A 17245-nucleotide genomic window follows, 5' to 3' on the forward strand; every position below is an offset into this window, starting at 1 on the left:
TTTTCATATCAAAATTTACTTTGTATCTCATAATTGTGACTTGATGTGTCAATTTCAAATCTCAGTGTCATAATTACATTTTTTGTCATACTTAAAAAAAAATCTCATAATTATGATTTAGTGTCATAATTTCGACTTTCTCATAGTGTAATTTTTTTAAATCTTATAATTCTGATTTATATCTCATAATTTTGATGGTCTAATAATTTTGACATTTATGTCATAACTGACATAAAATGATGACTATCAAAATTTCGACTTTTGGTCAGAGTTTTGAATTTGATCCTCATAATTTAATCTCAAAATTGACTTGATCTCATAATTACTTAGTATGTCATAATTTCAACTTTATCTCAATTTCTACTTTTTATGTCATAATGATGACAATTTTTAATCTCATAATTATGATTTAGTATGTCAATCTCATAATTTTGACATTTTTCATCATAACTGACATAAAAGTTCTGACTGTCAAAATTTCGACTGTCATAGTTTTTAATTTTGTTCTCATAATTTCATTTTTTTTAATCTCATAATTTTGATTTAGTAGGCTATGTCATAATTTAGATTTATGTCATAATTATAATTTTCCAAAGCAAGATTTTTTCTAATCTGGCAGATATGGGATCCATAGACTTAATTTTAGATTTGACCTGCGAGTGTTTCTGCTGTAAACAGGAACGAGAGTCATAAACGGGATTTTCCTTCATATTTCCATTGATTTATGATTCAGCAGATCCGTTCTGAAATAAGCAGGACAGTCCCTCCTTCTTCCTTCATTTACACTCATCTCGCTTCTCGTGTGTGTGTGTGTGTGTGTGTGTGTGTGTGTGAATATCTGTGTGCTGAAAGTCACTGATGAATGATTCTGAAGTTTTGTGTTTATATATATATATATATATATATATATTTATACGTATATTTTTATTCCATCATCTGCGTGTTAGAGTGCATTAAGTAATTGTTTACAATTAAAGTTGTGAATAAATGGTAATAAAAAAAAAAAGTGTTTATATTAATGCTGTGCAACGATTAATCACGATTTTGTGATTTTGACGACAAAACTTTTACATAATATATGTGTGTGTACTGTGTATAATTATTTTGTATATATAAATACACACACGTGCATGTATATATTGTTAAAAAAATATGTTATTTACACACAAAATATTTATATTTATATATTATATAAATTATATATAAATATATACAGTATATACATGCAAATATTTCTTAAATATATCCATACATGTGTGTGTATTTATGTTTACAAAATAATTATACACAGTACACACACATATAATATGTAAACACAAACTTTTAAGTGATTAATCATTGCCCAGCCGTAGTTTAAATATAAATATGAATATCAATCACTTTATAGGGAACAATGCCTAAACACCAGTGTCCCAATTAACACGTGGCCAAGATGACATCATGTAAAAGATGTTTTGATGAAAGATTATGATTCCCAGCAAGGACACATTAAATAAAACATTTCTTTGAACTTTCTCAGTATTAAGGACTTCTATAAACGATCATGGTTTCCACAAACTGACTGTTTTTTTTTTTTTATCAGAAAAGCTGCAAATCAACATATCAGAGTCAGAGAGATTTCTGGAGGATCATGTGACACGTTTTACACGACTGACCGTGAGCATGATGAAACGCTCTTCCGTCTCGCGGGGCGTCCCACCATCCCTCTCTCCCGTAACGCCCTCCCTGATCACACACCGGCGTGTGTGTGTGTGTGTGTGTGGTGTGTGAGGTCATGTGCATCACGTCAGCCTGAGAGAGGCCGTAACACAGCGAAACTCCCGCCGGTTCTGACGGGTCGCCCGGATCCGCTCGCTGCGGGGAGGCGGAGTCAGTCTGAGGGCTGCCGTCCCATTGGCTGTCGTGATCCGAGTCCGAGCGATCCGGCGGGAAACCCGAGAACTGCTGAACACACAACAGTGAAAAACAATATCCAAAATGATATCTGGTGTCTGAATAATGTTTGGTTTAAATGTACATGCGCTCCCATGTCAAACCAACAATTATTCAGAAATAAGTTTGTTTATATAATATATGCGTGTGCACTGTTTAATTATAAAATCAATTTATGTAAGTGAGGAGAGCAAAATAAAGTAAACTGTGACATATTACACACAAATATTCTTCATTCAGTGACTACCAGTAACACTTTAGGACTGAAACTGATTCGGACACTTTGTCCTGATCATGTTTTGCTGAAGTGTGTTTTGTCTTTAATTGCTAATGCTCTTTTTACACACAGACTGAACAAAATGAAGCATTGCTTGGTGATTGGTTGAGCTAAACTGGTATTATCTAATTGTGTAGTTAAATTTAACAGCTGACAGATATTCAACATAATTCATGTGTGAGACAGTCTAACAGAAGGACGGACAAAACCAGTCAAATATCAACTGAGTTCTGCTCATATTTTATTACCATTCTCTAAACTATAGCGAATAAACTGATAATGTGAGAAATGTTGAAGTGTGTGTGTGTGTGTGTGTGTGTGCGAGAGAGTGTGTGTGAGAGTGTGTGTGTGAGAGAGTGTGTGAGTGTGTGTGAGAGTGTGTGTGTGAGAGAGTGTGAGAGTGTGTGTGAGTGTGTGAGAGTGTGTGTGAGTGTGTGTGTGAGTGTGTGTGTGAGAGTGTGTGTGAGTGTATGTGTGAGAGTGCGTGAGAGTGTGTGTGAGAGTGTGTGTGAGAGTGTGTGTGTGAGTGTGTGGGAGTGTGTGTGAGAGTGTGTGTGTGAGTGTGTGTGTGAGTGTGTGTGTGTGTGAGAGTGTGTGTGTGAGTGCGTGAGAGTGTGTGTGAGAGTGTGTGTGAGAGTGTGTGTGTGAGTGTGTGAGAGTGTGTGTGAGAGTGTGTGTGAGAGAGTGTGTGAGAGTGTGTGTGAGAGAGTGTGTGTGAGAGTGTGTAAGTGAGTGTGAGAGTGTGTGAGCGTGTGTGTAAGAGTGTGTGAGAGTGTGTGTGAGTGTGTGAGAGTGTGTGTGAGAGTGTGTGTGAGTGTGTGTGTGAGAGTGCGTGAGAGTGCGTGAGAGTGTGTGTGTGAGAGTGTGTGTGAGAGTGTGTGTGTGAGTGTGTGAGAGTGTGTGTGAGTGTGTGTGTGAGAGTGTGTGAGAGTGTGTGTGAGTGTGTGTGTGAGAGTGTGTGTGAGTGTGTGAGAGTGTGTAAGAGAGTGTGAGAGTGTGTGAGCGTGTGTGTGAGAGTGTGTGAGAGTGTGTGTGAGTGTGTGAGAGTGTGTGTAAGTGAGTGTGAGATTGTGTGTGAGAGTGTGTGAGAGTGTGTGTGAGTGTGTGTGAGAGTGTGTGTGTGAGAGTGTGTGACACCTGTGAGTAAGGAGAAACCGAGATCTTGCTCCTGTTGGACACCGGAGGTTTGTCCTCGCGCTCCTGATGGTTCGTGTACGGGAACGCCGGTTTACTGGGATTCAACTGGTCCAGCGAGAGCAGCAGGCCTTTATATTCAGTGTCCCTAAACACACACACACATACACACACACACACACACACACACACTCATGTGTTAACACTTTATAACACTGTTCCTTCATTAATGAATAACTACAGGATCACACGAGTAACGCACTATTAACACTCCAGTAACTACATTAACTAACAACAAACTCTGATTAATGAATTAGTGAGTGATAGCGCTCAGTTTAATGAGGCAGTTCACTATTAGATAATCAATAACTAATATTTTTCATATCTCTCAGAGAACTACTATATACAGGTTCATAATTAACATTAATAATGTATCATTTATAGTATTATAAATAAAAGTATTATAGTATTAGGTAACGTAACCCAATAGTAACGACTCGAGTGTCACTTCATCCTTCTAAAGGAACTTCTCATAATCTGGATCAGTATCTAAAGTGAAAACATGATAACTCCCAAATATTGACTGAAGTTATTGTGCGCTTTTGAGATTATTGAAAGATTTTGAATATTAATTCCTTCCATCGGACACATTTGGTGACATTTTAGTCATTACTAGTGTGTTCCCATTACCTACCTTATAAAATACATTATTATTATTATTATTGATATTAATTTATCAATTAAATAAATTCTTTAATTTTTAAATAATTTATTAATCATTTTTTAAAATACTGATCCAAATAATGAGTAGTTCCTTTAGAAAAATGTATTAACACTTTAGTCATCACTAATGGGTTCCCGTTACCTACCTTATATAATACATTATTAATTATGAACCTGTATATAGTAGTTCTCTATGAAAAAAATATTAGTTATTGATTATCTAATAGTGAACTGCCTCATTAAACTGAGCAATATCACTCACTAATTCATTAATCAGAGTTTGTTGTTAGTTAATGTAGTTACTGGAGTGTTAATAGAGCGTTACTCGTGTGATCCTGTAGTTATTCATTAATAAAGGATCAGTGTTATAAAGCGTAAGCCCTCATGTTATTATGATGATGTCACTGACTGTGGCAGTCGTGACCCCTGACCCCTGAGCGCTTGAGCTCTCACTGATTTCACACCTGTGGTTTTGTGTTGGTGACCTTTGACCCCGCAGCCTCTGTCTGAACCCCTGAGCGGACTGGGACAGACAGTAAACAGCCTTTATTCGGCTCTTATCAGGAACATGTACGTTTGTTTAATGAGACGCAGGTTTTTCATCATTTCTGATGTTGATGTTGAACTGTGAGTTTCAGACGACCTCAGTTTGACCCCGCACTTGAAATAAGAGTTCATCATGACATCAGAACACGTCCATTTGATGCCAAAACTTAAGCTCTTTTATATGAACTAAAAATCTGCAGCTTTCAAATCTCATTTGCATAAATGCATATTCAAATTTGGTGTGTGAAGACGTGTTCATACATCATAAAGTTAAACGCATCTCCACAAATGGAGTAAATGACTGAAATCTCCTGAAATACTGTCGCTTTCCCACTTTTTCCACAGGTGCTTGATTCCCGGACACTGGTGTGTGTGTGAGGTGTGTGTGTGAGGAGTGTGTGTTGTGAACGTGCGACTCACGTGAGGACGTAATTGACGCTGACGATGCAGTGCGGTCGAGACGAGCGGCTGTTGTGGACGATTGTGGCGTAACTCTGAACCCAAACCCATCCGCCGTGTTTCGACAAGAAGCGGTAATACTTCGTGGTGACCTGTCCTTTCACAAGCACTGCACACACACACACACACACACACACAGAGATCACATGTATGAAACATTAAACTGCTCTTAAATGGCTCATGTTTCACTTTACAAAAAGCTCCCATTAGATAATGTTGTTACACTCTTAGAAGAGAAGGTCCATCAGATGCTCTATATATACAGTATATATGTATATATATAAACTCTCCATCACACTGTGCCACTATAGAAGCTTGTTTCTGACACAGAATAAAACATAAAAAAGGTAATTGCAACTTTTTATCTCACAATTCTGACTTTTTTTCTTGCAAGTCTGACTTTATATCACGCAATTGGGAGTTATAAAGTCAGAATTGCGAGATAAAGTCAGAATTGCGAGTTTATTTCTCACATTTGTGTTTATAACTCGCAATTCTGACTTTATATCTTGCGATTCTGATTTTATATCTCGCAATTCTGACTTTATTTGTTGCAATTCTGAGAAATAAAGTCAGAATTGTGAGATAAAATGTCGCAATTATCTTTTAAAATGTTTAATTCTGTGGCGGAAACAAGCTTCTATAGTGCCACAGTCATATGCTCCGAACAAGCATATAATCCTCCGACGCGATATATATACAGTATATATATATATGAATAACAGTAGTTCATTAGAAGTAAATAACAGTATGTTTACAGTATGTTTTACTGTATTATGAAGACTCACGGAGGTGATGAGCGCAGCGCAGGTGGAAACTGTCACAGCTGTGCACGTGATGATACAGGGTCTTCTCAATCAGGTCCTGTGGTTCATATCCTGTCAGCTCTGAAACCCTTATAGACACAGAACAACAAGAATCAGCGCTGACCGTGAAACCAGTCACGTTCTTCCTCAGAGTTTCTGTCTCGTTTTCCAGCACTAATATCTGGACATTCTTCAATCAAGATGCATTTACTGGAGAAGAAGAATGACTGAAGATATGAAGATGTGAAAAATCATCAAAATGAAGTGAGTTTGTGTTTAAAACAAGAACAAATATCTAACAATGGAGTCAGAAAATTCAGAGAGAAAACAGGATTATTTTACTGACTCTATTGTCAGATATTTGCTCTAGTTTTAAACACAAACTCACTTCATTTTGATGCATTTTTCAGAAAACAAAACTTTACAAGCTAACAAAAAAATATCCCAAGAAATAAGATTTTTTTTTCTTGAACAGTAACATTGTATCATTCTTCAAACATTATGGAACGTTACTTTTGAATCTGAATGTTCTGAAACAAGTAGAAACATTTAAAAACCGTTACATTTAAAAACGAACATCCAACTGAAACATTCCAGAGTCAATTCATTTTGATTTAAGAATGTGTCGATATTTGCACTGGAAAACGAGACAGAAACGCTGATTTTTACCGGTGTAACGGTGTGTGTCCTGTATATTACCTCGAGTCCAGGAAGATGAGCTTCATATCCAGACTGGCCCGAAACATGAACATGTTGCTGTGAAGCTTGATCTCGGTGACGGCGCTGGGCGGTAAAGTGTGTCCGACCGCCACCAGACCCACGTTCTGATAACAGCCGTCGAACAAAGACGAGTCCAGACCGAACGGCCGGATCTTCAGATACCCACTGCAGTGGATCACCTGAGGGTCAAAGGTCAACTCTGTTAGTGTCTAGTGTTAGATAATGCGTCTAACTAAAACCTAACTCAAAATATTAATAAAACTGTACCTTATATCCTCCACTCGTGAGCCCGGCGTTACGTTTGGCCAAAACACACTTCATCCTCAAGAAGAATGATCGCTCAACTTCGTACTCTAAAATGAGGAAAATTCACATTCATTGACTGGGTTTTTTTTTTTTTAAGGGTTCGGGTTATCAGGAAACGCTCCCATAAACCTTTACTAAATGTTAAAGTCTCCCTGTGGTGTAAATCCAGCTTTTAATGTGGTTTATGCTTTAAGACAAACCATGTGTAAATTCATAAGTCGACTCCATTGCTGAGTATTTCCTCCTTAAAACTGCAGTGAACCAAAGACAGTCTCAAAAACACGCTTTGAAATCGCTGGTGTTTCTGACGTCACAAACTACCTTGTAACCAATCAGATCAACGTGTGATCGTCAACCAGTGGATCTCTGAGCTGAGTGAGTGAGTGGAGGCGGGGCTCATTTGCATATTCATAGAACCGCGCATACTAAAGGATGCAAGGGTGTCGAGTTACAGTCAAGATATTTTGCGACATGAAGAACTATTTTTCAATTAAAAAACTTTAAAATATGTCATTCTGGTGATCAAAGACGAGTTTTAAGGGATAAAATGATTGACAACAGGGGGACTTTAAGATAAAACAATGTTTTAATAACATTTATAGAACGGTCTTATAACATTATTAAAGGAGTCATGACATGAGAAATGAGATTTGCCATGATCTTTTGACATATAAGAAGTGTTTGTACCATTAAAAGATTCTGCAAGTTTCAGAGCTTAAAACATCCTCTTCATTATAAACAAAGCAGTATTTAATCAAGCTCAAAAACACGGCTCGTTTCGACACTGCAGGATCTTTGATGTCACATGGGCTAATTCATTTGCATATGCCCGCCTCCATAACAAGACATCGACCAATTAGAACTGTGTGGGAAATTCTCTGTTGTTCTAGATAGAGTGAATGTGCAAACCGAGTCTGGTCTCTTACCTTGGACGAAGTGTGTGTGATATGACGGTTGTGGCGTCAGGACCGCCGCCATCTCGTCATGATCGGCCGGATGAACATATTCATAAATACTGTTTCCCGTCAACTCTACCTGTGTGAAAGGACTTCTGTAATTCTACTGGAGCAATTGTGAGATAAAAATTCGCAATTATCTTTTAAAAATATTTTATTGTGGCGGAAACAAGCGTCCATAGTGCCACAGTTCCGAACAAACACATAATCCTCCAATGATATATATATTTGTGACCCTGGACCACAAAACCAGTCACAAGGGTCAATTTTTTGAAATTGAGATTTATATATCATCTGAAAGCTGAAAAATAAGCTTTCCATTGATGTGTGGTTTGTTAGGATAGGACAATATTTGTCCGAGATAAAACTATTGTAAATCTGGAATCTGAGGGATCAAAAAAATCAAAACATTGAGAAAATCTCCTTTAAAGTTGTGCATTTCTATTGGCGATTGTGCTGCATTCACTCACAGAAATAAATGTTTTATATATTTACGGTAGGAAATTTACAAAATATCTTCATGGAACATGATCTTTACTTAATATCCTCATGATTTTTGCCATAAAAGAAAAATCTATAATTTTGGCCCATACAATGTATTGTTGGCTATTGCCACAGATATACCCGTGCGACTCGAGACTGGTGACGTGATCCAGGGTCACACACACACACACACACACACACACACACACATATGAAGCATGGCAGCCGTCAGATGTTAGTGTGTTCTTCACCTGTGAAAGTCCCAGATGAACCGACGCCGTCTCAGAAATATACATGATCTTTCCGTCTGCAGCAACTACAAATATAAACCCGTCTAACGTCTGCAGATCAAGAACATCAGACAGGTCATGACAGAAACACAGAACAATCTGCGAAGAAGCTTCGTTAGACACTGAGAACCAGGCATGCGTGTTTTACAGTGTCCTTGTTACATATGTTACATGTACTTACCATAGTAATAACAGTAAATCATGCATAATTACATGCAGCTAACCCTCAACCAAACCCTAACCCTATAGTAAGTACATGTAGTTGATTAATATCACTCATATAGTTACAATGTAACAATGACACTTTAAAATAGTGTAACCGTTGTTATTATTTACATGTAAAACATTTCCTGCAATATTTCTCAATTATTAAAGCAATGATAATAATAAAAAAGTCGTAATATTACCTGGAGCATCTTGCTGATTATTACCTGGAGTAAATGCGATCCGAGCTCTTGCGCAGTGTTATCTGCAGATCTGGCTCGACCCCACACTTCCCCCAATCCTACAGACACCAACACACACACCTTCAGCAATAACTACAGACACCAACACACACACCTTCAGCAATAACTACAGACACCAACACACACACCTTCATCAATAACTACAGACACCAACACACACACCTTCAGCAATAACTACAGACACCAACACACACACCTTCATCAATAACTACAGACACCAACACACACACCTTCAGCAATAACTACAGACACCAACACACACACCTTCATCAATAACTACAGACATCAACACACACACCTTCATCAATAACATCAACACACACACCTTCAGCAATAACTACAGACACCAACACACACACCTTCATCAATAACTACAGACACCAACACACACACCTTCATCAATAACTACAGACACCAACACACACACCTTCATCAATAACATCAGCACACACACCTTCATCAATAACTACAGAAATCAACACACACACCTTCAGCAATAACTACAGACACCAACACACACACCTTCATCAATAACTACAGACACCAACACACACACCTTCATCAATAACATCAGCACACACACCTTCATCAATAACTACAGACATCAACACACACACCTTCATCAATAACATCAACACACACACACCTTCATCAATAACATCAACACACACACCTTCATCAATAACACCAACACACACACCTTCATCAATAACTACAGACACCAACACACACACCTTCATCAATAACACCAACACACACACCTTCATCAATAACTACAGACATCAGCACACACACCTTCATCAGTAACTACAGACATCAGCACACACACCTTCATCAATAACATCAACACACACACCTTCATCAATAACTACAGACACCAACACACACACCTTCATCAATAACTACAGACACCAAGACACACCTTCATCAATAACATCAACACACACACCTTCATCACTAACTACAGACATCAGCACACACACCTTCATCAATAACTATAGACACCAACACACACACCTTCATCAATAACATCAACACACACACCTTCATCAATAACTACAGACATCAGCACACACACCTTCATCAATAACTATAGACACCAACACACACACCTTCATCAATAACATCAACACAGACACCTTCATCAATAACTACAGACATCAACACACACACACACCTTCATCAATAACTACAGACATCAACACACACACACCTTCATCAATAACATCAACACACACACCTTCATCAATAACTACAGACATCAACACACACACACCTTCATCAATAACATCAACACACACACCTTCATCAATAACTACAGACATCAACACACACACCTTCATCAATAACTACAGACATCAGCACACACACCTTCATCAATAACATCAGCACACACACCTTCATCAATAACATCAACACACACACCTTCATCAATAACTACAGACATCAACACACACACACCTTCATCAATAACTACAGACACCAACACACACACCTTCATCAATAACTACAGACACCAACACACACACCTTCATCAATAACTACAGACACCAACACACACACCTTCATCAATAACTATAGACACCAACACACACACCTTCATCAATAACTATAGACACCAACACACACACCTTCATCAATAACTACAGACACCAACACACACACCTTCATCAATAACTATAGACACCAACACACACACCTTCATCAATAACATCAACACACACACCTTCATCACTAACTACAGACATCAGCACACACACCTTCATCAATAACTATAGACATCAGCACACACACCTTCATCAATAACATCAACACAGACACCTTCATCAATAACTATAGACACCAACACACACACCTTCATCAATAACTATAGACACCAACACACACACCTTCATCAATAACATCAACACAGACACCTTCATCAATAACTATAGACACCAACACACACACCTTCATCAATAACTATAGACACCAACACACACACCTTCATCAATAACATCAACACACACACCTTCATCACTAACTACAGACACCAACACACACACCTTCATCAATAACTATAGACACCAACACACACACCTTCATCAATAACTATAGACACCAACACACACACCTTCATCAATAACTATAGACACCAACACACACACCTTCATCACTAACTACAGACACCAACACACACACCTTCATCAATAACTATAGACACCAACACACACACCTTCATCAATAACTATAGACACCAACACACACACCTTCATCAATAACATCAACACACACACCTTCATCACTAACTACAGACACCAACACACACACCTTCATCAATAACTATAGACACCAACACACACACCTTCATCAATAACTATAGACACCAACACACACACCTTCATCAATAACTATAGACACCAACACACACACCTTCATCAATAACTATAGACACCAACACACACACCTTCATCACTAACTACAGACACCAACACACACACCTTCATCAATAACTATAGACACCAACACACACACCTTCATCAATAACTATAGACACCAACACACACACCTTCATCAATAACATCAACACACACACCTTCATCACTAACTACAGACACCAACACACACACCTTCATCAATAACTATAGACACCAACACACACACCTTCATCAATAACTATAGACACCAACACACACACCTTCATCAATAACTACAGACACCAACACACACACCTTCATCAATAACTACAGACATCAGCACACACACCTTCATCAATAACTACAGACATCAGCACACACACCTTCATCAATAACATCAGCACACACACCTTCATCACTAACTACAGACATCAGCACACACACCTTCATCAATAACTACAGACATCAACACACACACCTTCATCAATAACTACAGACATCAACACACACACCTTCATCAATAACTACAGACATCAACACACACACCTTCATCAATAACTACAGACACCAACACACACACCTTCATCAATAACTATAGACACCAACACACACACCTTCATCACTAACTACAGACATCAACACACACACCTGCATCAATAACTACAGACATCAACACACACACCTTCATCAATAACTACAGACATCAGCACACACACCTTCATCAATAACATCAGCACACACACCTTCATCAATAACATCAACACACACACCTTCATCAATAACTACAGACATCAACACACACACACCTTCATCAATAACTACAGACACCAACACACACACCTTCATCAATAACTACAGACACCAACACACACACCTTCATCAATAACTACAGACACCAACACACACACCTTCATCAATAACTACAGACACCAACACACACACCTTCATCAATAACTACAGACATCAACACACACACCTTCATCAATAACTACAGACACCAACACACACACCTTCATCAATAACTATAGACACCAACACACACACCTTCATCACTAACTACAGACATCAACACACACACCTGCATCAATAACTACAGACATCAGCACACACACCTTCATCAATAACTATAGACACCAACACACACACGTTCATCAATAACATCAACACACACACCTTCATCAATAACTATAGACACCAACACACACACGTTCATCAATAACATCAGCACACACACCTTCATCAATAACTATAGACACCAACACACACACGTTCATCAATAACATCAGCACACACACCTTCATCACTAACTATAGACACCAACACACACACGTTCATCAATAACTACAGACATCAGCACACACACCTTCATCAATAACATCAGCACACACACCTTCATCAATAACATCAACACACACACCTTCATCAATAACTACAGACATCAACACACACACACCTTCATCAATAACTACAGACACCAACACACACACCTTCATCAATAACTACAGACACCAACACACACACCTTCATCAATAACTACAGACACCAACACACACACCTTCATCAATAACTACAGACACCAACACACACACCTTCATCAATAACTACAGACATCAACACACACACCTTCATCAATAACTACAGACACCAACACACACACCTTCATCAATAACTATAGACACCAACACACACACCTTCATCACTAACTACAGACATCAACACACACACCTGCATCAATAACTACAGACATCAGCACACACACCTTCATCAATAACTATAGACACCAACACACACACGTTCATCAATAACATCAACACACACACCTTCATCAATAACTATAGACACCAACACACACACGTTCATCAATAACATCAGCACACACACCTTCATCAATAACTATAGACACCAACACACACACGTTCATCAATAACATCAGCACACACACCTTCATCACTAACTATAGACACCAACACACACACGTTCATCAATAACATCAACACACACACCTTCATCAATAACTATAGACACCAACACACACACGTTCATCAATAACATCAACACACACACCTTCATCACTAACTACACACATCAGCACACACACCTTCATCAATAACTACAGACATCAACACACACACCTTCATAATAACCCATAATCACACAGTTGGAGAATTTAGCGGTTTTTGTGCACTTTGGTATATTTCATATTCAACTTACATGCAGCTATAATTGAATCTGTTTTTAATTCAAACCTTTTATAATATTTTATAAAATATCATAATAATAATTTCATTGTTATTATCTGTAATTGGATAATGTACTCATAATAATCCTTATTATAACATTCTTAGCTCTGTGATAAATGGTGTGTGTGTGTGTGTGTGTGTGTGTGTGTGAGAGCGAGAGAGAGAGCGAGAGTAATTTTATCGATAGTGTGAGTGAATCTAAGCTCGTGAACAAACAGTGCTGTCGGGAAAGCAAATCACGGACATCCGCCGCAAACACGCGCAAATCACGTGACTGACATGTTAATACACACAAGCCTGGATATGCCACGTGTAGGCCTAAACACACACACAAACAAACACACACATTCACGCACACACGCAGACACACACGCACACACTCTCTCTCTCTTTCGCACACGCACACACACACACACACACAAACACACTGCTGGACTCTTGCCCGGTTTCTGAATTGATCCATTAGTGTAATTATTCGCACACTGCAGTTATATATGGGGACTATAACGACCAAATGTAAAAAAACAAACAGATTTTCTTTTTTTTCTTTTTTTACAGAATATGTAGAACGAAGGTTAGCCCAATACATCTATTGCAATTATAATACATTATTACTGTATATTATTTTACTACTATTAATAATAACTATTATTATTGGCCTATATTTTGGCCTTGAGTGGATTTTATTCAGTTTGCGTTTCCTCCACATTTGTATTTTTCCAATGCTGATGAATATGAAGGTGAAAAGGCAGCGTGAAGATATTGTGTTTATTAAATCGCAGGCACAGAAAAATAATGTAACGCAGGACACAAAATTAAGTGTGTTTTTCAACTGAGTGGTTTTATTTATACGAGTTTTTGTTGTCATTTGATTTTAATAATCTTATAAGGCTATCTGACTTTGCAGGGACTCTGATCAAACATTTATTCTCCACAGATTTGGGTAAATGTAAACAACATTACGGTGTAACGAACACTTCGAACATTTCCACCCGAAACAAAATGCTTTAATTACCATATTTCACGTTGATAATTGTGTTGGCATCGCTGTAAAATAAGCTGCTTAATTAATGAAAATGATGTTTCTCACAGATATAGCTTCAAAGAAAGAAGTCAATTATAATTTCATCTGTTTCTTAAGTGACTCGTGCTCGCGGAGTCCAGACAGCCTCACGCGCGCCCGGTGTAATGAGCGCGCAGAGTGCGCAGGCACGCTCGTGACCGCGAGAGATCAGGGCAACTCATCCTCTCACAAACACACTCTCTCTCTCTCTCTCTCTCTCTCTCTCTCTCTCTCTCTCTCTCTCTCTCTCTCTATCTATCTATCTTCAGGCTCACGGTCAGTGACTTTCACACTCCTAAAAATAATCAGATACCAAAAAAAAAAAAAAAACTGGTTCAAAGTATAATATCGACAACCTTTTTTATGACTTGTTTTCCTGCTTTAAACAACCGAAATATCAAGCGGTGTCGAAAATTACAGTGTTTTTATTCCCATGCATTTCAAACACACTGGAAAACATGTAGAATCTGAACATTAGTTGATGTATTTCCTGTAAAGTGAAATCGATCTGAAACGCGAAAGAAGCTCGGCTGTTCTCCGTTCACTGAGCGCTTTTATATTTAATGTTCCAGTTATTTTTATCTGTAAAAAACAGCCCGTTATGCTGCATGATATTGCAAACTGGCATTCTTACCATATTGTTGTAATATATTGTCGCAATTATTGTCGGTTTGGTTTGGGCTTAGTTGCGTGTAATTATGTATAATTTACAGGCAGTGTAAATGTATATTGATTTTAAGAATGTTTAAATATTTGCACTGGAAAACAAGACAATATATACAAATAAAGTGTAACCTAATCAAGCTATAGCCTAATGAAACAAAAAATACACGTTTTAAAAACACATCTTGTGAATGCAGCTTTACTGTTACTGTGACAGAAAATCACTAATTTCGTGCTAGTCCATATTTTTAAAGCGTTTTGAATGCAGATCTGACAGGTCACTTCAAAACCCATAAATAGTCATAATTTAGGCCTGATGAAAAATATAATATGATAGAAAACGGAAGAATTAATGTGGCATTTCAAAGCATTTTCCCCTCTGACTCTGATAAGTTGAATTGAAACATCATGAAGAACTTGAGGAAATCTAGCGCGCGCACCGGCCTAAAATGGTTCCTTATTATTTTATATTATTATTACAAATAAAGTTTCCAAACGGGTGTTTTCCCAGTGATTCGAAAGAGGAACAATTTTTGGCTCAAGAAAGGGGATTTTTTTTTTTTTTCTAAGAGTGAAGAATAATAATTTCAGAATGGAATGTTATGGAACTAAACGCTTTATTTTTGGCGCGCGGACTGAAGCCCTCAGTGCATGTGTGTTAAAGAACGGCTCTGACCTTGCGGGAACACCAGTCTCATCTTCAGGTAGCTGCTGGTCAGTCTGATGATGGACGCTTTGTCCAGTTGAGATGTGATCGCGGACGGTAACGGCAACATCTTGGCGAGCTCGTAAAACTCGCTGTTCTCTTTCTCCCGGCGCGTTCTCGCCGCTGTCTTTGATTTCTCCTTCATCTCAGCGTTAATAGAGTTAAAATCCCGTGTGTGTGTCAGTCCATCCAGCGAGACACGCAGAGCTCATCGGACAGGTGGAACACACACCGCCGCGTGGACGCGCATCTGACCCGCGCAGGCCTCAGACAGACAGCAGCAAAACTTTCTCACTGCGCTTCCGTTCCCCAGCTAGAAACACACGCAAATGCAGATTAATTATGTGCATAATTAATGAAATACATAACTCTAAATTGTAGACGCATGCATTTTCTGTAAAGCTGATTTGAAACGACATTGTGAAAAGCGCTGCACAAATAAATGTGAATTGAATTGAATAATATTCCGCGTAATTCATGTATTACTGATTACAGGCACGCGGTACAGTTACAGATCTTACTGTATCAAAACTAGCATTTATATCTTCTAATTATGATCACTCAAAATGTTATAGTAGGCCTATTTAATTTTATTATTATTATTCCACAGTAAAACATATTAAAATTGATATATACTCACCAGCTTTTGTTTGAGATCAATATTTCCACAACATTCGCAGACCGTTCATCTATTCTATTCTATTCTATTCTATTCTATTCTATTCTATTCTATTCTATTCTGTACGGCTTGGAATCTTCACTACATGAGCTCATCTTCAGGTACCGTGTGTGTGTGTGTGTGTGTGTCTGAAACGGGCTCGAGCTGTCCAGTCTTACCGTCACTCACGCGCTCATTGGTCAGAGTTTCTGAAGGCGCGCGCGCGAGAGAAGACAAACTGACGAACTCTACAATAACAAGTTAAAGCCTTTAATACTAACCAAGTATATAAAATGCAAAAAATTATATCTTAAATGATCATGATTTTTATAATAGACAGATATTTCATATAGCCTATAATTAATATTTATGTTTAAATGATACGGTCAGTTCAGATTTAGATCCAATGTAATCTATTAG

General features: G+C 38.1%; 1 protein-coding gene across 1 annotated transcript in view; it reads right to left on the minus strand.

The window, feature by feature from the left end:
• sim1b (SIM bHLH transcription factor 1b) overlaps nucleotides 1–16968 on the minus strand; it is an 18414-nt gene extending 1446 nt beyond the window's left edge. Inside the window, exons 1-11 of the mRNA XM_084111455.1 lie at nucleotides 16808–16968; nucleotides 16138–16480; nucleotides 9040–9137; nucleotides 8594–8683; nucleotides 7830–7938; nucleotides 6865–6950; nucleotides 6577–6776; nucleotides 5860–5966; nucleotides 5033–5180; nucleotides 3347–3491; nucleotides 1656–1944 (exon numbers count right to left, since the gene is read on the minus strand). Coding sequence (XP_083967581.1) covers nucleotides 1656–1944; nucleotides 3347–3491; nucleotides 5033–5180; nucleotides 5860–5966; nucleotides 6577–6776; nucleotides 6865–6950; nucleotides 7830–7938; nucleotides 8594–8683; nucleotides 9040–9137; nucleotides 16138–16312 — 1447 coding nt within the window. The 5' untranslated portion in view covers nucleotides 16313–16480; nucleotides 16808–16968. The remainder of the gene's footprint in view (nucleotides 1–1655; nucleotides 1945–3346; nucleotides 3492–5032; nucleotides 5181–5859; nucleotides 5967–6576; nucleotides 6777–6864; nucleotides 6951–7829; nucleotides 7939–8593; nucleotides 8684–9039; nucleotides 9138–16137; nucleotides 16481–16807) is intronic.
• Between the last annotated feature and the right edge of the window lie 277 nt (nucleotides 16969–17245).

This window comes from Abramis brama, assembly GCF_963993115.1.
Source record: "Abramis brama genome assembly, chromosome: 4".
NCBI classification, from domain to species: domain Eukaryota; kingdom Metazoa; phylum Chordata; class Actinopteri; order Cypriniformes; family Leuciscidae; genus Abramis; species Abramis brama.